The sequence below is a fragment of the Sorex fumeus genome, unplaced genomic scaffold (genome assembly GCF_029834395.1).
Source record: "Sorex fumeus unplaced genomic scaffold, SorFum_2.1 ptg000129l, whole genome shotgun sequence".
In the NCBI taxonomy this organism is placed as follows: domain Eukaryota; kingdom Metazoa; phylum Chordata; class Mammalia; order Eulipotyphla; family Soricidae; genus Sorex; species Sorex fumeus.
In genome coordinates this window covers 4,215,064-4,242,742 of record NW_026606186.1, presented here as the reverse complement: position 1 = coordinate 4,242,742, position 27,679 = coordinate 4,215,064, and the positions used below count along the sequence as shown (strand labels likewise).

At 61.2% G+C, this 27,679-nt stretch overlaps 1 protein-coding gene across 3 annotated transcripts in view; it reads left to right on the top strand.

The window, feature by feature from the left end:
- LOC130045783 (multivesicular body subunit 12B) overlaps nt 1-27,211 on the top strand; it is a 139,904-nt gene extending 112,693 nt beyond the window's left edge. For all 3 annotated transcript variants that reach the window (XM_056138649.1, XM_056138651.1, XM_056138650.1), the window contains 3 exons: nt 14,786-14,841; nt 16,164-16,223; nt 27,101-27,211. In XM_056138649.1, the coding sequence (XP_055994624.1) occupies nt 14,786-14,841; nt 16,164-16,223; nt 27,101-27,187 (203 nt within the window). In that variant the 3' untranslated portion in view covers nt 27,188-27,211. The remainder of the gene's footprint in view (nt 1-14,785; nt 14,842-16,163; nt 16,224-27,100) is intronic.
- Nucleotides 27,212-27,679: the final 468 nt, after the last annotated feature.

Below are 27,679 nucleotides of genomic sequence, written 5' to 3'. Positions count from 1 at the left end.
TCTGGTGCACCTGGATTTTGCCATCACATCAAGAGATCGTGCTGAGCATTGCGTTTTCGTAGGCAAACTGCCCTGACACATTCCTGAGATGCCCAGCATTAACAGCCCCTTAGCCTCAGTGTCCCCACCAAGGCCTCACCAAGTGGAAGGGAGCCACTTCCGGTGAACCCTATGAGGCGGACGCGTCCAGAAACACAGCTGTCCTCACACGTGAACCTACTTCAGCAGATTATATGAGTTCCTCCATGTATCCCACCACCGTTAACAATCAGTTTAACCGTGAGTTTTGTGGGTGTTGGAGGGAACTGGGCCAGCCCCCTAACCCCTGTTGCTAACCAGGCTGTCGGGGGGGAGGGGGGGTGTGGGTGGAGGGTCTCCTGAGTCTCCTCAGAAATAAAGCCTGCCCCTCATTTTCCCTGCCCAGAACCTGAGCCCCTTTCTCCTCAGCCAGGGGCCACCATAGGCAGCGACCCCTACTCTCACCCCATCATCAGCCCCCCTGGGGAGAAATGCAGGAAAGGCAGGAAGGCCCTTGCACCTCCTGGAACCCCCTTCACCCAGGGGTGCGCCCGACCCAGCGCCCTGAGGCCCTGTGAGGAAGCTGCCAGGGCCGCTCCCCTTTGCAGCCCACAAGTTCCTCAGCCCTGCTCCACACCCTATGTAATTGCACCCAGATGCCTCAGCCCCGCCTAGGACCCCCCTGCAGCCCCCCGGCCCTTCCCTGCCTCCGCCCAGGATAGTCCAGCCTGTGCTTGCATGGCAGGATGGCTTGTCTGGGGGCCCAGCCCTGGGGAGCCCAGAGACAGAGGGGTCTGGGTCCGTGCTGCCCTCCCCCGCGAAATGGGGTTCTCATGCCTTTCCCAAGAGCACCCCTGACTGTCCGGGGGCAGGCCTGCCAGCCGCTGCTTGGGGGTGTACGCAAGGAGGGTTGTTCAGAATGAAGCTTGATCAGCTGTAATGTGAGCTATCCAATTCCCCCCAACACACACACACACACACACACACACACACACACACACGTCCATGCACACAGAGCCCTGTCAGTGGGGGAGCTACAGGCTCACTGCCCGGATTCCAGAACAGACAGGAGCCATCAGAACGTGCTGCAGGCTCCCTGCAGGGAGACAGACAGATAGCAGACGGACAGACAGGCGGACAGACAGACATGGACAGGCTTCCGGGACCCCACATCTGTAGGTTTCACAGGGTGCAGAGACACCCGGGGGTGGCTCTGTGCTAACTGAGGGGTGCTTCGTGCTTTGAGGTATTCTTGGCACCTGTCCTTAAGTCAGAGGGGTCCAAGGGGTCCCAAGGGAGGGCCCAGATGTCCTCCGTGCTGGCCGCAGCCTGGCCCCTGGGCTCCCAGCTGGGGGGGGGGGGGGGAGGGGGGCAGGAGGGCAGCACACTTTGCCATAGTACAGGTGACCCCACCCCCTCCCCTTCCAGTACCTGGCGCAGGCCGAGGCGTCCACCAGGGGTAACGGCCAGCAGGAGCAAGTCCTGTCACTGCAGGGGCCAGGCGGAGCCTCTCAGGGGCCCTTGTCCTCCTCGCCTCTGCAGGCTTGGGGCAAGGGTTTTGCATCTCTCGTGAGGCCTGAACCTTGGGGAGCCTGGACTCTTGGGGGGCTGCCTCCATGGCACTGCCCTCCGCGTGGCTGCGCAGGGCTGAGTTCTGGGCCATGACACGGACTTGGCAAGCAGCGGCCCTTGCCCTGTGGGACATGGCATCAGGCTGTGTGAAGGCGGATGCCTCTGGCCTGTGGCCCTCAGCCTCCTGGCTCCCCTCTTCCCTGCAGAGACAGTGCACACCCCACTCTCTGTACACGCATGCACCCCTTTCTTTCCCAGCCCTTTCTGTCAGGAGAGGGAGGTAGGGCCGTCTCCTCCCTGGTCGGTCTCTTGGAGTGCAGAGGTGGACAGTAGCCCAGGGTGCAGAGACCTCCTGGCGAGGCACCCCTGCCCCGCCCATCCTTCTGCCTTGACTTCCTGCCCCTCGCTACGCCTGTGCTGTCCCTGGAGGTGCCCTCTGTATTCCAGGGGTGCCGATGGTGGACGCCTACAACCCTCCTGGAATGAAAACTGGGGGACACAGACACATATGGCCAGGCCAGGCCATATGCCAGCTGCTGTCCGCCCCCCTCACTCCCCCCACCACCCCTATGGACCCTTGGGAGCAGGGAAGGTTGGAGGCAGGGGTGCGCAGCAGGGAGGGCCAAGTGGGTGGCAGGACAGGAAGGGGAGAGGAATCCAGTCTTCCTGCTCACCCCAGGAGGGCAGGCGGGAACAATAACTCCTGCTCCTTTCCCATCATCACCCCAGTGATGCCTGCGCACGTGAGTGAGCCCCCCCCAGCCCCCACCCCCACCCTGGCCCTGCTCTGGCAGGCTCTGCACTCTGCTCCGGGGACCGCAGGCTTTGTCTGAATCCTGCCACTGCCCCGTGAGTCGTTTGCATAGATTCCCAAGTTTGTAATTAAAACAATTGAGAAACAATTTCCTCTATATAAAAAAAGAAAGGGGGGAAAAATAAGAATAGCTGAACAGGAAGTGTCTCGTAAGCAGCTGCGGTGCTGTGAGCCGTGGAGAGAGACCGTTTTTATTGTCAGCCTCGAAGGGAACAGAGGCACCATCCTTTCTATCCACCCGGAGGTTTCGGGGTGGGGTGTTTGTGGGGTTTTTTGTTTTTCTTTTTTGTGGGTTGTTGTTTGGTTTGGGGGTTTGGGTTGTTGTGGGTTTTTTTTTCCTTTAGCACCTGATACCATTTCACATCGAAAGGTGACAGCAATATCTTTACCGTTTTTTCTATTGGATTAATAACGTTTAATGTTCAGAGCAATAAAACGAAATGTTTTCGTGAGGGTGCTTTATGTCACCCATGGAAAATTCAAGTTTAAGAGGGGCGGGGGGGCAAGGGGAGTCCTGGGGGAGATCACGCACAAACAGGCACCAGTCGCGTAAACGCCAAAGGGGACCCAGGTGTTCGGTGGGCGCCAGAAGGGGCTTCCGCTCTGGGGGGGGGGGCATGCCCACTTCCCCCCACCCCGGCCAACCACCCGTCCGCACCACGCCGCAGAATATGACAATGTTAGCATTTTTCATTCCCCCGACGTGACCATTAATAAAGCAATGATCCAAAAGGGGCTTTGCTGAGTCTGTTCTTTATGCTCCCATCACTCACGACGAGATAATTTCACACAGGATCGTTTTAAAATTAAATGACGATAAAAACGCTCTGCTGTTCTGTGTTCACCAGTTCATAGGAGTCTATCAAGTCATTAATGTGTCATGACAAACTGCTCGATGGATACAAGAGTAATTAATTATTTGAATAAATAACAAGTTGAACTTGGGGCTTCGAACCACAATGACATACGCATCCCATTAAGGGTGTCTTGGAACCTTTTCAGGGCCCCGGTACCAGGGTATTGGAGTGGATGAAAAGCCAGTTCGTAAACACCGGGTAATATTTTACAGGGAGACCGCCAAAGTGTCAGTCCCGGGGGCTTGCAGGGCGCCCCAAGCCCCCCGGGCCACCAGCGGTTCTTTCAAGACGCCACTTGCTCAGTGATAGTCTCTGAGAACAATTATACGGATTTTCATAATCACCATTAATCTCTGCATATTTTCCGAGATAATTACAGCAATTATTATTTAGATTTCTCTTTTATATGCCCATTGCAGAAAGGAACAAGTGCTTATTATACTGGATAGTTCAAAGAACCTCGGATTAAAATTCCTTGTCATCGCCATCCCTCGTTATTTCGACTCTGCAGCCCGCTGAAAGTTCGTCAGCTCCAGAAATTAGAGGACTATTAGCGGGGCCTGTGATTAAGTCAGAAGGTTGCGCCGGGGCCGCGCTTGGTGGGGGACGGCAGCATTGTGGGGGCCCGCTGGGCTCGGGGGAGGGGGCATCGCTGTCAGGTGGCAGCAGCTCCACACCTATTTCCCGGGCTCGGCTCAGGAAGCGAACTCACAACCGATATTTAGAGAATACATTTTTGTGACATGCCCTTTAAAGGTGAATATTAAATCCCAGATCGGGGTAATTTGTGGCGTCGTCCTTCAGCGGCTCGGCAGCTCGACAGAAGGGAGCGGGGGACCAGGGAGGGGGACCCCAGGAGCCTCGCGGCAGAGCTCGAGTGAGCCCACCCCCCCAGTCGCCCCTCCCCTCCGAGGCTGGGGTCCTGGAAGCTGGTCTGGGGGAGGGGAGGCATCGCTCCCTAGAGAAAGTCGTTGCCCAGGGGAAGGCTGCCAGACCACCCCTGTGGAGTCCGTGGGGTCTGTGGGGTTCATGGCCTATACCCACCAGGGTACTGAGTCCAGAATCTCCCTCCTTCATGCCCAGCTGCAGGCATCACCGGTCTGTTACCCTGGCCAGGAGCTTTGAGCCCTGTCGCCATGGCAGGGACATGGAGGGGCCTGGCCAGGCCAGGGCGGGAGTTGGTGGGGGGGGCGGGGCAGCCTGAGAAGCATGGGCAGCTGCAGGGGCCAGAAATGCCTCTCCTCTATCCAGGAGGGTTGGGGGGATATCTGCAGCCTGGCCGCTATGCACAGGCATGCTTAAGTACAGTCACAGGTATACGGACCTGAAGTCTGCCCACAAACACATAAGCATGGACACATGTAGTCATACACACACACACGCACGCACATATGCACTCATTCACACATGCACACACAGTTATACACACATGCATGCATACATGCAGACACACATGCAATCATACATGCATGCACACGTGCAGTCATTTACATGCAGGCACACATGCAATCACACATGTGTGCATGCACACATGCAAGAAGGCACATAGACAGTCATACACACATGCAGGTACACATGCGATCACACAGGCACAGGCACACATGCACAAGTACACACACACAAGCACACATGCAATCACACACACATGGCACACGTGCAGTTATACATAAATTCAGGCACATATGCAATCATACACATGCGGGCATGCATGCAGTCATACATGCATGCACACATGCAGTCGTTTACATACAGGCACACATGCAGTCACATGTGTGCATGCACACATGCAGGAACGCACGTATGCAGTTATACACACATGCAAGTACACATGCAATCAAACACACAGGCACACATGCAATCACACATGCAAGCACACATGCAATCATACACACACTTGCACACATGCAGTCATACATAAATTCAGGCACATACGCAATCATACACATGCAGGCACACATGCAATCATACATGCATGCACACACATGCAGTCATAACACACATGCATACATGCAGTTACACATGAACATGCACACATGCAGTCATACACACACAGGCACACATGCACGCAGGCTCACACATGTGCGGGGCACATGTGAACACACACAATGGGACCCGTGGCCCACTCTGGCTGTCCCTGTAGGACCCCATGCTGAGCTCACACACCGTCTTTATAAAGCTGACTTGGGGGTGTCAGCACTGGGGAACCTGAGCCCCCTCGCCCAGGCCAGGGGCTCTCCATGCTGTGGCACCAGCCTGCCGCCCTCGGTGCTGCTGTCCCACGGTCGTCTCTTTGTCCTCGTGTCACCCCTGGCCATTGGCGGGACACAGCCCCGCGGTCCTTTGAAGGAGACCCTGCAGGGAGCGACCAGGGAGTAAGGGCGCCTCGGCCCTTCCCTTTTGCAGAGCTCCCCCCAACCCTGCCCTGGGGTCTGGGCAGCTTGGCGCCCAGGGAGGAAACCCTGGATGTCGGGGTGCCGGGCAGATTTCGGGCTCTCGAAGGTGAGCGGGGCAGCGCTGCTCTGTGGGGGGGGGGCACGCTCTCAGAGGGGCAGGGGGTGTGTCACTGCCATGGCGTCCACACATGCTCTGGCCAGAGGCCATGACCTGCCCACACACACGCTGGCCAGGGTCGCCCACCTGGTTGCAGTGCCCCCACCTCTATAGGTAAGGTGACCGCTGTGGGTCGGGGGCCCCCCTCGGCTGCGTGTCTGTGCCCGGCCCCCAGCACGTCACACCAGGAAGGAGTCTGTGCACCCACCTGCCGCACAAGGGGACCAGAGTTCCCCTCTGGCCCCCAAACCCCGGGCCCCATGCAGTCACTTCCCACTCCCTGGCCTGACCAGACCCTACCCGCAGGGGCGCCCTCTGCTCCTGGCTGCGGGAACTGTAAAGGGACAGGAGAGGGTGGGCGGAAGGGAAGGGTCAGGACAGGGAGGGGAGGGGAGAGGAGAGGAGGGTCAGGGAAGGAAGGCAAAGGAAGGGTCAGGGAAGGAGAGGAGAGGAGAGGGGAGGAGAGGAGAGGGGAGGGGAGGGGAAGGGAGGGGAGGGGAGGGGAGGGGAGGGGAGGGGGAGGGGAGGGGAGGGGAGGGGAAGGGGAGGGGGAGGGGAGGGGAAGGGGAGGGGAGGGAAGGGAAGGGAAGGGAAGGGAAGGGAAGGGAAGGGAAGGGAAGGGAAGGGAAGGGAAGGACACAGGAGCCCCCTCCCCTTCCCCTCCCCAAGGGTCTCACTTCTGGCTGATCCATAGAGTCCCCGGGGAGTTCTGAGAAGCAAGGGGTTCCCAGAGCTGCTCCCAGGCCCCCATGGTCAGAACTAGGCTGGGGTGGGACCACCTGCTGCCTCCTGAAGCCAGCTGGGGATCCCCAGAGTGGGGCATGGGGTGGGGGTATCCCTGGGGAGCTCCCCTCGCCCCCCCACCCCCCTCCCGGCTTCTCACTCCATGCCCCCCCAGTGGCATGTGCATCTGCAGCCACGGGCAGGCCTGGAGCCGGGTGTCAACCTCCCTCTGCCCCCGGGCCAGGCTGCATGCAGGCTCAGCTCCTCCACGGCCGGCCTCTCCCTCAGTGCTGTGGCGACAGCTCGGTGCCAGGTGCCACGTGCTTCCTTCGCCACCACCCCCACCTTCAAGGGTGCATCCTGCTGCAGCCCCCTCACTCCCCCTCCCGAAGCCCTCCGGAGTGTCCGTGGATCCCCCGCAGTCATTCCCGGGGCCCTCAGCTCTCCATGCTCTTCTCTCACCCTGGGGGTGTCCCCTTTCCTTAGAGTCTGGGCCCCCAAGCCGTGAACCTTGTGTCCTTGGAGCCTTGGGAGCAGATCATGGGGGTGGCCTCCACCCAGCTGCCCTTCGTGGCTCCCGTCCCCCAGCCGTGGCTGCACAGGGAGGTGAAACCCTCTGCGGTGTCTTACAGCTCAGGACCCCCATTTCTTGGGAGCCCCTTTAATGTCAGAAGTGACCGTTTCCACCATCCTCCCTTACTGGCCCGCTGACCCACACGAGCTTTACTTCACTGGCCCTGGCCACACGGGCTTCACCCCTTCCATCGCCGTCCCCCCGCACGCAGAGTTGGAGATGGGGGTGCCGGGAACTCTGGTCTCCCCTCGGCACTCAGGGTTCTGCGCTCTAAGGCTCAGTTGTGTAAAATGGCAGGACGTCACCCCACATGGGGTCTCGGAACTGAATGTGGGGGTGGCCGAAAACCCGGCGACATGGAAGGCCTCAGAACACACAACGGCCTAAACTTCCTGTGGTAGTGGTCGCAGGTCCCCATGTGGCGTGTGGGAGTGTCCGAGCTGCTAGGTCTCAGGGCCCTGCAGGGCTGGGTACGATCAGGTTCCTGTTGAAAGGCAGGTCCCAAAGGCACAAGGCATCCGAGGAAGGACCAGTCACTGGCGACTGTGACCGCGCCATTTCCCGATTGTGCCAGGGTCTCCTGCTGCCTCCTCACAGATGGGACAGTGACTCACGGGCTAAGGGGTCGGCCCACGGCCCCCCACAGACCCCCAGCCCCACTGAGGTGGCGAGAGGCTTGAATGGGCAGAGGTGGAAGGAAGCTGTCGCTGACCCCCTGTAGGGGCTGTGGGAAGGCGCCAGCCCCCAGCCCTGCCTGCACCCAGAGGGGACACTGAGGCAGGACAGTGAGCAGGGCCAGAGTTTTCTGGATCCGTGGCCCTTTCCAGAGCCTGAGTCGTCCGTGTGTTTCCACATGGTGACTCAGGAACTGCGGCAGGTGGGTGGGCGGGACAGGAGCCCCAGGCAGGGGCCGCCATCCCCAATGTGTCTCATCCCAACTGAGAGCAGGACGCCCCCCTTCCTGACGGGGTGGCCGGCCTAAAGTCACACTTTGCCAACGGCTTATGGCCGCATCGCACAGGTGGACCTAGTGCCAGAGGGGCCCAGAGATGCCAGGGAGCCACGGGAGCCACGGGAACCCGAGACTGGCGGGGTGGGCCTGGGTCTGGACCCCCGGGGGAGGCTTTGTATGGGACCCTCAAAGGTGATGGGGGGGGCGGGGGAAATCCAGGGAGACTCCATGGATGAGTCAGTCCCGGGTCCTGCCCTGAGAGGAGCAATAGCTGTGACCCTGCGATGGACCACAGACCCAGCGTGCAAATGGGAGCATTTCCCGGGAACCACAGACTCACATACACGCACACACGCACGCACGCATGCATGCACATGCACACATACACCACACATGCATGTACATGCACATGCATGCACACACGCACGTGCACTCCACACACGTACACACACACGCACACGTGCATACACACATACACATGCACGCACACACATGTGCGTGCACACACGCACACACCCATGTACGTGCACACACCACACACACGCGTGCACATACACATGCGTGCACACCTGTGCACACACGCACATTCACACGCACACACACGCGTCCACACATGCACACACACACATGCACACACACGCAGAACCCCCTTTCTCTTCCCTGGAGTGGGGGGTGACGCGGCTGCGGCTTCGGGCTCCGCTTGTTTAAGGCTCCTGTGGGAGGCGGAGAGCAGCTCCCCCCCCCCCCCCCCCCCCACTTGTCGCGCTGCGGCGAAAGGGACCCTCGGCTGAGCTCATTGTCTCCGGCTTCTTGCTCCGTGTATTTTACAAACAGTCCGCTGACAGGCTGCCACGCTGACTCCCGCGCGCTCCCGCTGCAGCCGGGATTACGGCATTAATAACAGAGCTCCATGCATCACGCCATTTTTAAACATGATCGTTATGATAAAGGGCACATACTTAATTACAGGCCTGCTTAATTACAGCTCTGTGGAAGCTCGTTTGTTTAGGAGAATGCTAATTGCGCCGCCGCGGAGCCCGAGGCGCTGCCTCGCTGTCTGGGCTGCGCGCCTGCGCCGAAGTGGAGGGCGTGTGGTTGGACGCGCCCCCAAAAGAAAGTAGAGAGAAGGGGAAAGGGGGGCGTGGGGGTGGGCGGCAGAGGTGGGGCAGAAGAGAGAGGCGGCATCCCAGGACTGAAAGGAGCCCCCCTCCCCACGGCACGCGGACGCCGCCTGACGCCGGCCACCTGCTCAGCCCTTGGGTCACCTCCCACCGTCCCAGGCTGCCTCACGTGCTCCAGACCCCTCCAGACCTGCAGACTTTCCCAACTCTGGGCCACCCCACACACAAACACTCCCCCCCCCCCCGCAACACACACACACACACACACACACACACACACACACACGAGTTCCCTGTCTTTGTCTGCTGGGACCGCAAGAGAGAGGTTGGGGGCTGGGAGGAGGGGTGCTGCTTATCCAAGGAAGGCCACCTTGGTTGGCCCAGGAGAGGACAAATGTGGCCAGGCTGTGCCCGGGTGAGAACCCCAGGCTGACTAGGAGGGCCAGGGCTGGTGGCTGGTGGGGAATGGTGTGAACCCCACACCCCAGCCAGATGGGGCCCCTCTGAGTGGGGCTTGACAGTGGGCTGAAGGGAGAAGGGGCGTCTGGGGGATAGTGGAGCCCAAACTGGCTTCCGCTGAGGCAGGGAGACCCCCTGTACAGAGCCGGGGTGGGGGGGACTTGTGCGGGCTGTCCTGGGTGTGAGAAATGCATGCCATGATTCCCAGGGTCCCAGTGGGCCGGCCATGAGCACGGAAGCACTGCACAGGGGAGGCACAGGGAAAGGGCAGGACGGCCCCACCTTCAGGATTGGGCCCCCTAAACCTACTCACCACCTCCCTCCCCCCCCCTTCCTCCTTCCCATAGGGGGTCCCCCTCCCAGCACTCCCAGCCACACTCACCTTCAAATCTTCTCCCCCCGGACCCTGAGGTGCTCCCAGGGCATGGTGAGGAGAAACAGGGAGCAGAGGGGTCAGCTGGGGCCCCTTCGGGTCAGCTGGGGCCCCTTCACCACCCTAGGCCCCTCCAACCCTGACCATCCCACAGGCCAGAGCTTGGCCTCCCCACTCACCCGGGCCGCCCTCCCTGGCTCCAGATGCAGCCGGGACTGAGGCAAGTCCTTAGTCTCTGCCCTTCTACAGGCGTCCGGGTCTCAGACCTGAGGCAAGGGCTTTGCATTGGCCTGTCAGGCCACGGTCATGCCCACCCTGCACAGGACCCTGTGTGGGGCCGGAGAGTCCAGCCCAGGCTGACTGCATGTGGGTGGGCCACCTTGCCCCGCCATCCTGTCTTCCTCTCCGCCCTGAGCTTATGAGTCAGCATCTGCCATCCTCACTGGAGGTGGCTCTGAGGACCATCCCCCCGCCCCCCAGGGCCCTTCAAGGTCAGCGCACAGCTGCCAGTCAGCTGCCCATCCAGTAGGGTTTGGGGACCCAGGCCCACCACTGGATAATAGCTGACCTGACCACTGGGAACAGTCTGCGCACTCCTGGGTGACCACGGGCCCGAATGACCCAGACCTTTAACACGGTGAGACAGTGCAGCTCACACAGTGGACAGGCCCTAGACTTCTGACAGGTCCACTAGGGGCCTCCTAGAGCACCCCCAGGGCTCCCGGCTTGCCCACGTCTCCTCCAGGAGTGCCAGGAGAAGGGGTCCTTTCACCCCAGAGCCGCCCCTCTCACATCCCCCGACCTTGTCTCACAGCTGGAGGGGGCCCAGCACCACCAGAGCAGCCAAGGGCTGCCTCCAGAGCAGACCACCAGGGGGCGGAGACGCTGTGGGCCACCGCATGGGAATGGGACACCCCCCCACGTGCAGAGCACAGGTGCACCCCAAACTGGGCCAGGTAAACCTTAACTCTTGAGCCAGCACAGCGGGTAGGGAGTTTGCCTTGCACACGGCTGACCCAGGTTCGATTCCCAGTATCCCATATGGGTCCCCCGAGCACCACCAGGAGTAATCCCTGAGTGCAGAGCCAGGAGTAACCCCTGTGCAACACCAGGTGTGACCCAAAAAGAAAATAAATAAATAAAATAAGAATTTCCTTGGTACTGGAGCAATAGCACAGTGGGTAAGACGTTTGCCTTGCACACGGCTGACCCGGGTTCGATTCCCAGCATTCCATATGGTCCCCTGAGCACCACCAAGGGTAATTCCTGAGTGCAGAGCCAGGAGTAACCCCTGTGCATTGCCAGGTATGACCCAAAAAGCAAAAAAAAAAAAAAAAAAAAAAAAAAAAGAATTCACTGCTCCAAAGGGCTAGAACGTTTGTACCTCAGAGAGGGCTCTTGCCTTGCTCATGGTCTACCCGAGTTCAAGCCTGGCCATTCCATCGGGTCCCCTCCCCCCGCCCTAGCACCACCATACATAAAAGTTTTTATGTAGCACTGTCCTCCCATTGTTCACCGATTTTCTCCAGTGGGCCCAGTAACGTTTCCATTGTGAGACTTGTTGTTACTGTGTTTGGCATATCAAATACGTCACGGGTAGCTTGCCAGGCTTTGCCATGTGGACTAGATACTCTTGGTAGCTTGCTGGGCTCTCCAAGAGGGGTGGAGGAATCGAACCTGGGTCGGCCAAGTCGGCCGCGTGCAAGGCAAATGTCCTACCCATTGTGCTATAAAGTTTTTATATATAAATAAAAATTCTGTATTATTAGGGGGAGCATGCACCCATCTGAGCCTGCGGGGCCGTGGTGGATGGTCCCGGGCGGGGCAGTAATGTCCTGTCCAGGTGCTGGCGGCCGGGCCGAGCACGCGCCTTTTCCCTCAGAGCCCCCAGAATGCCCTGTGTGCTGTCAGCTCTGCTCTGAAAGTGCTAGTACTTGAGACCTAGTACTGCCTCAGCAGTGCTAGGTCTCAGTTGCAGGTTTAAAACAGGATTCAGCAAAGGGGGTTGCCAACCCTTGGTGCCCTGAAGGGCCATCACCATGTGTGTCCCGAGCACAGGCCCAGTCAGTCAGCCCTGCCCTCAGGGCCCGGCGTTTCCTGAATGGTCAGTGAGTGTCACCTCCTCAGTGACCTGGAGGACCCCGTGACTCCTCTCTGCGTCTGGTCAGGGGGACGCTCCCCTCCCCTGCCCTCCCAGCCCTTCAGGGAGTCTCTCCCATCCCTGGCCCTCCCAGCACCTCCACCAGCTCCATCTTCTCTCGGGCAGCTCCACACTCTCTCGGCCTGCAGATAACTGAGGAGAGGCAGAGCCTCACCCTGGCCCAGGCTTTGGCCTCAGGACCCACTGCAGCAGGTCTAGGATTCCATCCACGTCAGCCGCGAGGACACCTTGCCTCCTCTCATTTTGCTCCCTCGAGAAGCCCTTCTGGGTCATCACTTTCTGTCGCCTTCTAGAATGTTCCCTTCGCAGTCACCACTTGGCTGGCCGTTTTTTCAGACTTGCGACCTGCCTTCCTCACTCAGCTTCTTCGTTCCTAGCTTTGGGTGAGCGGGACATGAGGGAGAGATGAGGGGCTCTTCGCGGGGGGCAGTCATTGGCCCAGTTCCCTGCCGCTGCGTGTCAGGAGAGACAGGGACAGACACAGGCGGGGGGTCAGGGCGCCGGACACAGCCGAGGGCAGGAACGTGGTGCTGTGTGACTGTGGTGGCCAAAAATCTGGTTTCCATCTCAAGCCTGTGCTGGGAGTGAGGACACGTGTCTCTGTGTGTCTCATTGTATGTCCCAGTGTGTCTTAGTGTGTCCTGGTGTGTCTCAGTGTATCTTGGTGTGTCTCAGTGTGTGTACCTGTGTGTCCCGGTGTGTCCCAGTGTGCCCTGGTATGTCCTGGTGTGTCTCAGTGTGTCCCGGTGTGTCTCAGTGTGCCCTGGTATATCCCAGTGTGTCCCGGTGTGCCCCGGTGTGTTCTGGTGTGCCCTGGTGTGCCCCGGTATGTCCCAGTGTGCCCCAGTGTGTCCCAGTGTGCCCTCGTATGTCTGGTGTGTCCAGGTGTGTCCTGGTGTGTCCCTGTGTGTCCCAGTGTGTCCTGGTGTACCCTGGTGTGTCCCGGTGTGTCCTGGTGTACCCTGGTGTGTCCTCGTATGCCCTGGTGTGTCCCAGTGTGTCCCGGTGTGTCCCAGTGTTTCCCAGTGTGCCCTGGTGTGTTCCACTGTGTCCTGGTGTGCCCCAGTGTGCCCTGGTATGTCCTGGTGTGTGTCCCCCTGTGTTTCTTAATGTTTGTCGTGGTGCATGTCTCAGTGTGTGTCTCAGTGTGTGTCCTGGTGTGCCTCTGCGAGGACCCGGTGCACAGGTGACCACCTTCCCCTCATGGGCCCCACACCCTGCTCGGCTGCACCATCACCTCTGGTCACTTCTTGCCTCCCCCAGTCCCCCTCGTGGCCTCCAGGTCCCCACTGCCTCAGCTCAGGATGGGCACAGCACCCGCGGGACCCTCCCTGTGGCAGGGTGGGGTGTTGGGGGGGGGGGCTGGGAGAAGGGAGCAGGAATCACCCTGCGGCACCCAGGCAGCGAGTGTAGACCAGGGGCGGCTGCCTGGAAGTGGGTGTGACATGAGAGTGGGGGCACTTCAGTGGGGGTCACAGAGGGCACACCTGATGTCCCTGCAGGTCAGCGACCCCCTGGGGCGGATGGGGGTGGGACAAGCATGTCTGTAGAGGTGAAGGGGTGGCTGCCTTGAGGGGCCCATGTGTGGGTACCAGTCCTGGTAGCGGCTTCCTGCCTGGTGTACCCTGGTGCACCAGTCCTGGTAGCGGCTTCTCTGGCCGCATCTTGGGAGCTCTGTGACATTTCCCGTCACTGCCCGTAGTCATCCTGCGTCTCTGGCATCACCGTGGCCACTGTGGGCTCCACCCGCAAGGGGCGCTGCTCCCCAGCTGCCCCAAAGCACCAGATGAACCGTGACCCGCCTTCCCTCGGCCCCCCAGGGGCAGGGTGGTGGGGAGGAGGGGGAGCAGGGCAGCTCCTGGAGTGAGACGGCACAGTCCTTGCCCAGGGGCACCCCCTCCTGCCTCTCCCCTCCACCTCCCCATCCTCCCTTTCTCTCCTGCTTCTCCGTATCCTCCTGGAGTGCAGAGGGTCCCCCACCACCCACATGCCAGCGTTGAGGGTGTGGGGAGAAAAGACCACCACTCCCCAGGGGGCCTGTCCCCAGAGCTTCCTCCAGCCCCTCCCGGAAAGCCACCACAGGGAGGGCCCGAGTCTGCCCATCCTGTCCCCGCCCTGTCCCTGCCCTGTGCTCTGACCCTGCCCTGTGTGCCCACCCTGTCCCCCTCTGTCCCTACCCTGCCCCCCCCCATCCCTACCCCCATCCCCACATGTCCCTACCTTCTCCATACCCCTCCCCATCTGATGACCAACCAAAGGCCTCCCCCGGCATCCGGGCTGCGCGGCTGCTCTTCTCTGCTGCCTTTGGTGACAGTCACCTGAATTTGGACATGACGGTTGGGAAAGGAACAGCCCCTCCCCTGCCCCCCGCCCCCCGCCTCTGCTTTCCCTGGGGACCTGCCCCCGTGCCCTGTGACCTCAGCTGGGCACAGCTGGGGTCTCCTGTGTGTCCTGTGGCTTCTGCTCTGGGCCAGACATCACCTCCAGCTCCAAATGAGAACCTGCATGGCTGCCCACGGCCACGCCGCTCTCAGATCGTGCGCTCGTGTGCCCAGTGGGTCCTGCCCCGCCCAGCACAGAGCAGCCGCCCTAATCAAACTCTCTCCCACAGCCATGGACGGCGTGCCTTTCATGATCTCAGACAAGTTCTCCTGCGTGCCGGAAAGCGTGAGTGCCCCCGGGGTACGGGGGGAGGGGTGTCTGCACCCAACCTTTCCACCAGACGGGTCCTTGGGTCTGGCACTGCTGGTGGTGACCAGTGACCGTCCCAGTCACTGGGGGGCAGAGCAGAGGCTGCCTCAACTTCCCCACGGTGCTGCCAGACCAGTGTGGCCCTTCTCTCCAGAGGTGGGGGCACCCTCACGGCCCCACGAGTCACATGGGCCTCCTCGGGCCCCGCTGCACCCTCAGCTCCTTCCAGTGATGGGGGCCCGGGGTCTCAAGGATGAACTCAGATCTCCCAAGCTCATGGGGCCGCACGCCCCCCTGCCCCCGTGGCCACGCCAGCCACACAAGCGGGTCCCTCATCTGTTTCCAGTCCCCTCTGCCCAAGTTTGCTCAGAGTCGCTCATGGGCATGCAGACCCCGCCCTGGTCACCCCCTGCCCTGGGTACCCACTCAAGACCGCCCCCCCCGTATTGTCTTTGGGTCCAGCCGAGACCCACCCGGCTGGCCATCCGGCCGGCTGCGCACTTTCCACTTGCGTGAACTCTAACAGCCCCCTCCCCCAATCCTCCTGATAAGCGGCTTCATCCTGGAAAATGCTCGTGATGTGACGCGCCGAGTGGGAGTAACTTTCTCCCCCCCTCTTGCCCCCTCCACTCAGCCGCGTTGCCATAGTGACACTGGCGCTGCCAGTTCGTCCTGCACCCGGGCTCCACAGGGGAAAGTTTAGGGGGCCGTTCGCACCCATGATGGAGCAGCAGCTGGATCGCTGCTGGGCAAGACGGACGCCCCAGCCCCGAGGCCTCAGCTCTGTCCCCTCAGAGGGCCCCGCGGGGGTCTCCCAGCCAGAGAGAAGGTGATGGCGGGGGCTTCTCCGGCTTCCCAGTCAGTCCCCAGTCCCGGCCACCAAACTCTACTGGCCAGCTGCCCGGGCTCCCCTGAGAACAGGCTCCCTGTCCATCCGTCCGTCCAGCACCCGGGCCGGCGCCCCTGTTGAGACCCTGTTGGGGAGTTGGACGGGGACCCCAGGCTCTACAGCCACGTGCTCCCTGGACAGGGCTCTCCAGGACAGCCCCTCCCTGCTGCTGTGACTGCTGGGCAGTCAGCGCTGCCCTCTGCAAGGCCCAGCAGGGCACCCCTCGCCCTACAGGCACCAGAGCGGGTCCAGCTAGACACCAGGCCCCTGGCCTTGCCCCTCAAGCCCTGTCGCCTGCCCTGCAGCTGGGCAGCGCCGTCCTCCCCAGGGAGAGGCCACGGGGTGACGGGACCCTCCGGGCAGGGGAAGGGGGACCGGCGGGCAGAGGGTGACTGGGTCTGTGTTTCAGATGCAGCCCTTCGACCTCCTGGGCATCACCATCAAGTCCCTGGCCGAGATCGAGAAGGAGGTGAGTGAGCCCGTCCCTGGGGCTGGGGGCGACGTCACCCACCAGGGTCTCTGCTGCAGGTGCCCCCCACCCCAGAATGGAGCTTTGCTTCCACCAGGACTCGAGTCTTAGATGCTTTGACCCCACTAATCTCTCAGCATCTCTCTCTCTCCCTCTCTCTCCTCTCTCCTCCCTCTCTCTCTCTCTCTCTCTCTCTCTCTCTCTCTCTCTCTCTCTCTCTCTCCCTCCCCCTCTCTCTCTCCCTCTCTCCCCCCCCTTCTCCCTCCCTCCCCCTTCCCCTCTCCTCTCTCATGCAGGGTAGGGCACAGGGCCAAGGCTTTCCTCCCCGCCTGGTTTTCAGTTCTGTTTTATTACTCACCAGCAGTTGGGGGGTTGGGCTGAGGAAGGCAGAGCCCATGTGATGGCCGTGTGGTTCTGCACTGTTCTAGGTCTGCTTTATCTCTACTGGAAGAGTGAAGGGCAGGGGCCAGTGGTCAGGAGTCAGGGCCCTGGGGCAGCTTCAGGGTGCTTGGACCTGGGTTAGGCACAAGGACCCCGCTGCCCTGCATGCCCCTCCCCAGTGTTCTAGAGGTGGCCGTGCGGTCACATGCTCACAGCCAAACCCCCCCCCCCCCCCGTCCCCTGTCGGGGACTGTACACTCAGCCCTTGGGGCTGGCTCGTGTGTGCTCAAATGGTGACCCCAACTGGGGTCAGCTCTAGCCTCAGGCTGGGGGACGGGGAGCTGGCCGGGCTGGCGTCTGCATGGACGGGCTTTGTGGTAACTCTAAAGAGAGGTGGGGGGTCCCCAGAACCGCCTCAGAGCAAGCCCTGTGCAGGCTGGCCTTGGGCGGTAGTGCCCTGCAGGGGACAGTGACCTGCATAGACACCGAAGCCCGCCCGCTGCCCACCCAGGGCTGGGGTCAGCAGGAGACTGTGGGAACAGAACTCACCCGGCTGGGCGTCCGACTCCAGGGTGGACTGGGTGGGGGCAGTTCCCCAGAGCCCCTGCTGGACGGCTCACCTGGGCCCCGGCAGCCCCTACTCCTGCTCTGGCCCCCACCACCCCCACCCCAAGTCCTGCTGCTCCCCCCGTTCCCAGGGCAGAGTGAGATCCTGGGGCTGGAGTGAGAGCACAGCGGGGAGGGCGCTGGCATGGCACAGGGCCAACCTGGGCTCAATCCCTGGCACCCCGTAGGGTCCCCCGAGCACCTCCAGGAGTGATTCCCTGAGCACAGAGCCAGGAGGAACCCCTGAGCACTGCTGGGCGTGACCCCGAAACTTGAGAAAGAGAGAAAGGAACCAGAGCGGGTCCAGCTAGACACCAGGCTAGGCCGAAGAGACCCCCCCGAAGTCACAGGATGAGGCAGAATAAGACGACACCCCAAACCTCCCGCCAAGACGCCCACCCAGTCCCGCTCTGGGCTCTCGGTCGTGGAGGAGATCCCTGCCCCCTCCCCGTACCCTGTACCCCTGCCCATCTGAGCAGCCCCCCTCCTCCTGCCGTCGGCTGGGGAGAGGACAGAAATGCCCCCCCCCCAGCATCCCCAGGGATCCGCCAAGATCCCCGCCCCCGAGGGGCGGGAGGCCGCGGGGGGGTGGGGGGGGGGGCGCTGGACTGCACCCGGACCTGCCGAGCCTGAGGGGTGGTCCCTGCTTGGTCTGGGACTTGCTGTGGTCACCGGAAGGTCAGGGTCAGCCCTGAGCAGCCGGCAGTCGTGGGGCCTCTGTCTCCTCTCTCAGCTTCCACTCACCCTCGGGTGCCAGGTTGGGGCACCCACTTTGCTCACGTGAACTTGCATGTATCCCTTTTGTACCGTCAAGCCCGGGACTACGGGTTCCCCAGCGGCAAGACGGAGAGACACGAGCACCATAATGCAAAAGCAGGAGGAGTTTTATTCCAGTATGCCGGGGCCAGCTGTCTCACCCACAGAGTGGTCTCTTGACAGCGACCCCGACTTCAGGCAGCAAGTAGTTGGTGTAGGGTTTGATACGTAAGCAGTACATGCCTTATTGTTTCAGAAAAAAACCTTCCCTATTTGCCAAACAAAGGTGTTTGGGCAAGTGTGTAGGGTGACCGTGGCCAGGCAATGGTTAAACGATAGTTTCCAGTAACAGCTCATGGTTACATAAGCTACTCATTCTTTTAGGGTTAACGAAAGACAATTTCTGGGGCATTTCGACTGGGGGGGCCTAGTGATTGATGGAGCCCACTTGCTGGGCCCAGGAACTTTCCCAGGTGGGTTCAGGTTGGTCAGTTACACATGGTCTCATTGCTGAGAACCCGAGACTCAGTTCCCGGAACTGAACCTGAGGCCTAGCTCATCTTGCTGATTGCTGCTGCCTGTCATGGCGTCAGTTTGGCCCTCACAGTACCATGACCAACATCCCCCCCTCCTGAGCCTGTCCCCTCCTTTCAGGGGTCCACTTGGGTCTCCACCGTGAGAGGCTGAGAGGGCTTTAGAGCTGGCCCTGGCCCGAGGCAGCACCCAGTTCTGTCAGAGAATGGGGCACTTTCCTCCCCAGCCCTGCTGGGCAGGAGGTGGAGAGTCTGGACTTAAGCCCTGGCCTTGGCGGGCCCCTGAGTGAACCCACCGGCTGGGGTTCCAAAGGGTGCACCCCCACCCCGCTGCCGCATAGCCAGCCCCTGGCTCTGATCAACCACAGAGGGAGGGAAGGGGGAAGGGAAGGAGGGGGGGAGGGGCCTCCGCACCCCAGCATCTGATCAGCAGACACTGCTGCCCGGGGTGGGGTGCTCTGGGCTGCAGTGTGGGGTGAGTGTGAAGCTTGTGGCAGGGGCTCGTGGACCTCAACATGGGGTGAAGGTTCCAGGCGAGGGTTGGCCTCCAGGCCCGGAGCCGCCGTCTTTGCTCCCGTTTTGTCTTTGCGGTGACGAGCCCCAGGTTCGAGGCGTGCCAGGTGAGCACTTTCCCTGGAGCCACCTCCCGCCCTCAGCAGAAGTTCCTTCACCCCCCCACCCCCCCACCCGTGCCCTGAGTCTTGTCTGAGGGAGACCCTGGGTTGCGTTTTCTCCCTGGCACAGTGAAAAATGGTAAAACCTCTACTAGAAAGAAAAGGCTCAGAAACACTCAGCCAGGGTTCTGAAGGGAAAACGCACAGCACCACGGCTGCTGCGTCTGTCCTGCCGCACCTCCCCAGGCCCCCAAAGCACGGCCATGGTGGGGCAGCACCTCCCCTCCCCCCCCCCCCCCCCCCCCCCCCGCAGCCGCTTGCCTGCACCGGGCCACAGGGGTCTAGACACATTGGCCTTCAGCCTGGGGGTGGGGGGGAGCTTTGCTGCCCAGGGCCTGGCCCCCTCCCCCTGGGAGTGGACGCAGCTGGCCGGGCTTGGCTTGGCGGGAGGCGGTTGCTAACCTGGGCTGTCCACCCCCCGCCCTCGCCCCTCCAACGGCCACAGCGCCCTCTCCTCCTCGCTCAAACAAAAGCTTTTCTCTGCTCCCTGCAAGTGTGATCTGGTGATGGAGCAGCTTCTCTCCCAGTGTGAGGATGGGCTTATAAATATTCCCCCGTCTCTGCCACTCTATTTCCCTGGTACACCAACACCCCCCCTCCCCACCCGGATCTGATGGACTCCCGGGACTCCGCCGGGCTGGGCTGCGGTGGGAGCCTCAGATCCACACCCAGACATCGGGGTCAGGTTCCTGTCCCTGCCCACCGGGGGGCCAGTAGCAGGGCTGTTCCCGGGCCCCATCTCCGCCCCTACGTGGTGATGGCCTGAGGAGGCCTGTCCCTGGCTCTCAATTTCACGCCCCTGGCAGACAGTCAGTCCGCCTTTAATACAAACAAGAGCGAGGCGGACAGACAGACACCCAGAACCCCCAGCCCGCTGCAAAGCCGTGTCCACCTGCATCCATCACGTCCCGCTCTGGGTCACTCGACCCCCCGACCCGCCACCCAGCCACCAGCCTCCATTTCCAACCCGGTTCCGGAGCTGGAAGACAGGGTGTAATTAGTAAAGGGCCGATCTGATATTAATCAGTCCCTTAAAATTGACAAGGGAGACCGTTCATTTAACCACTTAATTGCTACAGGTTTTTATGGGCTGCGGTTTGCAGGCGTAGCGAGGGAAGAAGAAGTTATAAATCCGAGGGAGTTTAAAATTTTAATTTTCTACCTAAATATTTTCCTTGTTCCCGGGTTTGTCCTCAATCCTCGGGAGCGCAGTCACGTGGAATGTTCCTTAAATGAACATATTTGCTAACTGGCGTGATTTCAGTTTTTAAACATTGGTTCCAGCAATTAGGCGTTTTTTTTTTTCTCCCAGTTCCCAAATGACTAGAGAAATTCGTCTTGATTATAATTGCTCTTAGCCACGCATATCTAATTTGTGTCTTTTTAAGTGTTAATTAGTAAACAGTTTGAGCTGACATCTTTATGTGTTTGTGTGTTGAAAAATGGGGCCTATTGCTTAGCAAGCTTGGGGCCGATTCCACTGGCGTTGACGTCGCGACATTGAGGTGGAATTAATGGCAGCAGGGGAGCAGGAGGTGAAAAGAATTTCCGAATTTCGCCTTTGGACCTGGGCGCCCCCCCACTCCCTGCTCCCCACCCCCTCTCCACACACACACACACACACACACGCACGCACGCCTTCTCCCGGGGTCCCGGGAGTGGACTGGGGGGAGCCCACATCTGCGGGCAGAAGATTTCTGTGTCAGTAATGAAATGGCAGAGTCCCAATTCTATAAAAGCGAACTGTTCATCCGCCAGCTCCGAGGGGCGGTGCTCTGCTAGGGGCGAGCCGGCCTGGTGCTCATTAAGGCCCGGGAGCCGCCAGGCCGGCACGCGCGGTCCTCCCGCACCATCTAGTGGGCAGGCCGGGGACTGCAGGCGAACCACCAAATAAAGCCAAACCGGCTTTATTTTCCACACAGTCTAAGCCAGGCGCGGGCCCGTTTTTTTTTGTTTGTTTGTGTTTTGTTTTGGTTTGGTTTTTTTTTGCAGCGGCGACGGCCCGGGTGCCTTCCTGCCCGCCCTGGGGAAACGGGGCTGCAGGGAAGCGAGATCTGCCGGCCTCGCCCATTGGACACGAGCTCGGTAGCTACAGGTTACCTTGCCTGCCCCCGCCACCCCTTTCCTTTTCTTTTGGCGTGTATGGTTCCAAGGCACAGCACCACCCGCCCGCCCCCAACCAGCTGGGTGCTTAGCGCTCCCAGCAGGTGACAGTGGGTCTCAAACAAAGGAACCCGGGGACTTCCTTAGAGGGTGCAGCACGGGGAGCCTCTCTGCTGGAGACTCACTCTCTGCGGTGGCATCTGAGCCTCCAGCTGCAGCTTCAGCCACGACCATGGCCCCTGTCCTGGGTCCTTTAAAGCCAGCTGCTCTGCAGATCAGGTCCTAGGGTGTCCCCTGCAGCACCCCTCCCTCTCCCCCCCCCAGAAGAGACTGTATACTGTGATGGCAATACAGGTGTCACTGATGCCAAGGAAGCAGTGGACACCCACACACACAGCTAGGGTGCACACAGAATCCTGACAACAGTGCGGGTGCCTCACCTTTGTACCCCCCGGGTTTGTTCTCTCGCACAACCAACCCCACCTGACTCCTCCTTCCCTCTGGCGACCCCACACGTCCCCACCTCCTGGGCAGCCAGGCCCGGCTGGCCCAGCCACGCACTGTCCATGTGTGCGTGCCTGTGGGTGACCCTGCTGCCTTCCAGAATGGGGGTGCCCTGGGTTGAGGCCCCATCTCCGCCTGGCTGCAGGTGAGAGGGGGCTCCTCTCCCCAGGCCCAGCCCCCAGTTTGCTTTACTGAGCCTGCCACAAGGCCCAGTTGCCCTGCAGGACACTAAGGGACCCGGGCATTGGGCTGGGCTGTGGTTCCTGGTTCCATCGGGTTATCAGGGTCCTCCCACTCCCTCTTCTTTTGTATTTCAAATCTATTAAGATACTAAATACTTTTCAACGACTTACCCGCCTGGGAAGGTCAGAGCCAAACCAGCTTTATTTTCCCCAAGTCTAAGCCACGTGTGTGTGCGCATGCGTGTGCATGCGTGCACATATGGGCACACATGTGTACATGTGTGTGTGCGGGGTGCAGGGATCAAATCCAGCACCTCCACCACTGAGCTATATCCCAGCCCCAACCACCTCATTTAACATGAATTTCTTGGGGCCAGGGTGATGGCTCAGGGGTCGGCGCCCGTGAAGGCAGGACTCCTGTCGGCCTTGCACATGAACAGATCCCAGTGGACGGGACATCAGCAGCAGTGCCCACCCCCGCCCCCAGGCCCTTAGAGCACTGCTTGGGAAGCCCCAAAATGGGGCTGGAGCAATAGTACAGCAGGTAGAGCGTTTTGCCTTGCACACGGCCGACCCGGGTTCGATCCCCAGCATCCCGTATGGTCCCCCGATCACCACCAGGCAAGTAATTCCTGAGTGCAGAGCCAGGAGTAACCCCTGCGCATCGCCAGGTGTGACCCAAAAAGCAAAAAGAAAAAAAAATGAAATTTTTGAAATTTTAAAAATTAAAAAATTAAAGAAATTTTTCCGTGATGGAATTGCTCCCTTGACCCCCACTTCCACCCGTCAGGGGGTCCAGCAGGCTCTAAAACTGTTTAATGAGCTTTGCTAAGATTAGAGATGTGTTCTTCACACACCCTGCCCCTGAGTTTCTGATTCTTCTTCCAGCTGAACCCTAGGCTTTTTTTTTTTTTTTTTTTTTTTTTTTTTTGCTTTTTTTGGATTACACCTGGAGATGCACAGTGGTTACTCCTGGCTCTGCACTCAGGAATTACTCCTGGCGGTGCTGGGAATCAAACCCAGGTCTGCCGTGTGCAAGGCAAATGCCCTACCCGCTGTGCTAGTGCTCCAATCCAAACTCTAGAACGCTAGGCTCTTTCCCAGGGACAGTCTGGCCTACATCCTCGTAACTGGCTGGAGTCCTGTGGTAGGCGGATGAGGCTGCCCTGGCCGGGGGTTTCACCCGCTGCATGCTGCCCCTGGCAGGAGGGTCCCAGGTGTTTCCGTGGCTCCATGAGTGCGGGTTTCCTTGCATCATCTTTGCTGGTTGCTGAGTCTGGAAGCTGTTGGTTTTGGCGGTCTAGGCTGGGCTCCGGCTGCTTTGACCGTTCCAGGTCCTGTGACTCCTGTCCCGCGGCCCAGCTGGGCAGCTCCCCTGAGGGGAGCCCCGTTCCTGGGCAGGCAGGCCTGCTTCTCCTGAGCTGCCTGTCCCCACACACCCATTCTGGCCAGCTCCATGATGATGGGGCCCTTTAAAAAAAAAAACGAAACAAAAGGATCATATTTAAGAATTAGCTAATTCTTTTCTTTGCCTAAATGTTTTTTAGCAGGCATGGAGGGTGGCCTTGGATAGATGTCTTTCAGCCATCACTTGAGAGGACTCTCTTCCTCCTCCACGGGCATGTTCAGAGGGTAGATCGGTTTAACAGATCTCCCATCTCTGAGCATCTCAGGGACCCCCTTCCCCACGGCATTTGGGGGAAGGCTGATGGGAGGGGACTTGGGACCCATGGCAGGAGCCGTACCCCAGATCGTGCAAAGCTCCAACCCCCATGAGGGCAGGACTCCTGTCGGCCTTCACAGGAGGGGGGGGTCCCGGCTGGTGGCGGGGGGGTCCAGACTTTGACCCCCCCACGTTTTAAAGCGCCTCCCCCGCAGTGGATTCTTGGCAGGCTCCTGGCACACGTGGGCAGGACCATAGAGGGGAGAAGGGGCCTCCTCTAGGGAGAGACCCCCTCCCACATTCCCGCTCTGCCCGGGGAGGGCACTGTTTCCTCTGGGGAGACCCGGGCTTTGTGCATTTCTAGCAGTTGGCAGGTGAGTTCTGGGTCCTGACTCGATGAGGGAGGGACCAGCCTCTCCCCGTGGCACACGGACCCCAGAAGAGATGTGAACCCCAAACCCCATGCGGAGCAGACAGGCCCGACACCTCCAAAGTTCTCTCCCATGCCCTGGCCTGGGGGGCTGAGCACAGGGTTTGCGGGCAGAGGAGGTCGGGGTGTACCCTGAGCACTGCCAGGTGTGACTGTCACACCGACCCAGGCGAGGGGACTGCCCCCCCCAGCAGAGTGGAGGGTGGGAGAGCAGCCTCTAGAGGGAAAGCAGTGGGGGGCAGCAGGTGGACACGCAGCTCTCAGCGCCTGTCGCTACTCTGAGCAGGCTTCCCCCCGGAAGCATCAAGCATCAGCCATGAACCCCACCGTGCTGGGGTTTGGCCCTTCACGCCGGACGCGGGGCACTGGGGATGAGCCCCCACACCGTCTCGCTCAGGGGGCCCCTCAGGGCTTGGCTGCTTCCACCAAAGTTGAAGCCGACAAGCCACACCCCCCCCCACACATGCTCCCCCAGAACTGCATCCATGCCAGCTGCCTGGTCTCTGTCTCTCCATCACCCACTCCACCCTTGTTCCAGCCAGCACACCGCCCCCCCCACCTGGGTGCAGGAGGGGCGGGGATCCCCCCCACATAGGTCTGATCCCTGCCCACCCCCCCAGGGGCCCCTCCCTAAAGCCAGGCTTCAGGGCTCAGCCACCAGGAAGGAATGTCCAGAGTGGACAGCTGTGACCACCACCCTCACCCGGGACTCTGGGGGCCAGTCGTCACCCAGATGCCCACGGAAGGTGTGTGTGACTGCACCTTGTGGTACCGGAGCAGTGAATGGAGCGGTGGGTGTGGTGAGGAGGACGCCCCCTGGCTGGTAGGACCCTGGGCGCTGGGGGTCTCAGCCCCCAGCAGCACCCACTTAGCACCGTCACCCCTGGTGGGGAGGCCCTGCCCCCACCCCCTGTCCTGGTTAGTGACCACAGGGAGGGCTCATGGCCTCAGGGGCCTTTTCTCCACCAATTGAGGGAGCAATATAGGGCCCTGCTAAACATTCTGGAACCTTCTCCTGGAATGGGGCATGCAGTCCTGGCAGCCGTCCCCACCCCCCCTCACTATCTCCTGGTCTCTCCCATGGAGAGAGAGACAGGAACTGGGGGGTGGGAGCTCCCCCCCAGACTAAGACATGACCAACGGTCGTGGCTCCTTCCTCAGTGTCCCCTGCAGGAGCTTGAAGTGGCGTCACCTCAGTCTCAGCATGACAGCCACTGCCGGGCACCCAGGGCCATGGCCTGCCTCCAGGAGGGCATCGGGGCCTGGAGCCAGCTTCTGGGGCTGGATACCCCCATGAGAGGGCCCTGCTCCTGACCACCCCCCTAGTGCCAGCCCACACCCCCTCAGTGTGGTCCCAAAGAGCCCCCTCCACACGGGGGCCGTCCCAGGGTGCCGGCACCTTCCACGCCCCCAGCCCTGCCCCGCCCCCAGGCCCCATGACCGCTGGTGCAAGTTTTCAGGCCGCGGGAGTTAGAATCCTGGGGTGCTGGACTCAGCCTCTCCCGGTGCTGCTCAGGGTGTCAGGGATCACCCCTGGTGGTGCTCAGAGGGCCATATGGGGTGCTGGGGAGCAAACCCGGGTTAACCGCCTGCAAGCCCCTCACCGGGTGCTTTTTGAAATGCTGCCCCCCCCCCACGCCATCCCGCGGGCCACTGCGCGCCGCTGGGCTCCAGACGGGGTCATGTTGGGGGGCGGGGGGCGGTGCTGTGCCCTTCCCTGGTGGCACCTCCACCCCTGCCCTCCGTGGTTCTCTGAGTGCCTATGGGAGTGAGCTGGGGCACAGGGGCGACTCATTGACTCAGACGCAGCCAGGAGCCCCGGCCTCCCCGGGACTGGGGGGCAGGGGTGCGAAAGTTCCCCCTGCAGCCGCCCTGCCCTGCTGAGCTCCAGCTGAGGCGCCACCAGCCGCGCCATAGCGACATGCGCCCACCAGAGGGCGCTGCGACTCGGCGCGCCAGCCCCCAAGCCCTTTAATTGAATTTTTTTTTTTTTTTTTTTTTAATTCAAAAAGGATTTGCTGTTTGTGCTCGAGTGCAGGTTTTCCTTATGCGGGAGACTAATGTCTTCAGTAAACAGATCCGGGCTGAATCCACCTTCAAAGGCAACTGCGCCGCCTTGGGCAAACACTCGGGGCTCCGGGAAGGGGGGATTAGGCCGGGGACACCCGCTGCAATCAGGGGGACGGCAGGTGCGGGATATGCGCGCTGAGACCCTCATCCCAGCCAATGTCCCTGCACCCTGCACCCTGCGCCCCGCCCGTCCAGCCCTGTCCAGCACCCGCGTCTGCTGTGTTTATGGACCCCTTCGGGCTCCCGAGCCCCCCAGAGGTGCTCACAGACCCCTTGAGTTCCCAGGGCCCCCCCCAAGGTGCTCAAAGACCTCCTCCGATTCCGGAGCACCCCTCTTGCACAGCGCCCACTCCCAGGCGCCCCTGACCAGCCCAGCAGTGGCCCTTTCTTGTCGCCTGCCGAGCAGCCACCAGGTGGCGGTGTTGCCCCAGACTTTGCTCCAGGTCCCTCTCCCGGGAGCTGGTGGCTTTAAGTCTCTGCAGGGCCAGCAGGCGGCCAGAGCTGGGAGCTGGCCGTTCACCTCCCCAACTTCAACCCGGCCACCGCAGGGGGCCAGACAGGACCAGTCCTGTCCCCGGGGATAGCAGGAGGGATAGGAAGTACGTGGTCGGTCAGAAGGCCATCCAAGGGCTCCCGGGGAAGGTGCCGTGAACTCGGCGTCCACGGGGCCCTCTTGCCATGGACCTGGCTTTCGGGGTTGGACATGCTTGGGCCTCCCTGTTTGGGACAACTCCCGGGGACAGTCCCCTCCGGTGTCCTGCACTCTGGGAGCCCCGGGACTAGAGGGGCCATCCCTGCCGCCCCCCCCCCCATGGCTCCACCTCCACTGGACAGAGGTCAGCCTGGGCAATCAGCCCACAGCGCAAGGGACAGGCAAGAGAGGCATCCCACCCTCCCTGACCTGTCTGTCCCCTGCCTTAACGTGTTGCTGTCCCTGCCCGTGTCCCCATCCCTAACACGTCTTGTCCCCCGCAGTACGAGTACAGCTTCCGCACGGAGCAGAGCGCGGCCGCCCGCCTCCCGCCCAGCCCCACGCGCTGCCAGCAGCCGCCGCAGTCCTGAGCGCCCGACAGGCCGGGTCCTCGCCTCCCCGGGACCCTCGTGATCGCGACTAACCCGTGTGTCTCCTAGTGACCAGCAGCTCCCAGTGTGTCTGTCCCCAGCACCCTGCCCCGAGTCACCGCGTCCTCCAGGACTGACCGCCGCCGCCAAGCCAGGTCCCGGGTCCCACACTGGACGCCCTCGCGGCACTGAGACTCACCTCCCGGAGGAGCCGCCGCGGGGGCTCACTGCCCGGTGCTCTCCCTTCTGCCCTCCCCAGCCAAGTGCCCGGGTGCCAACAGCAGCTGCGACTGCCCGGGGGCTGGGCCCCGCCTCAGGAGCCAACTTCCGCCATCTGTCCGCCCGTGCCCCCCTCCTGCCCCGGGGCCCACGCCGGGCACTGACATGGGCCTCGAGGGGTTCCCGGTGTCACACCCACCTCGGGGTCCCCTGGACATAGAGGGCATGGGCGGACTGTGGGGGGGCAGTGCACCAGGAGGGGGTACCCCGACC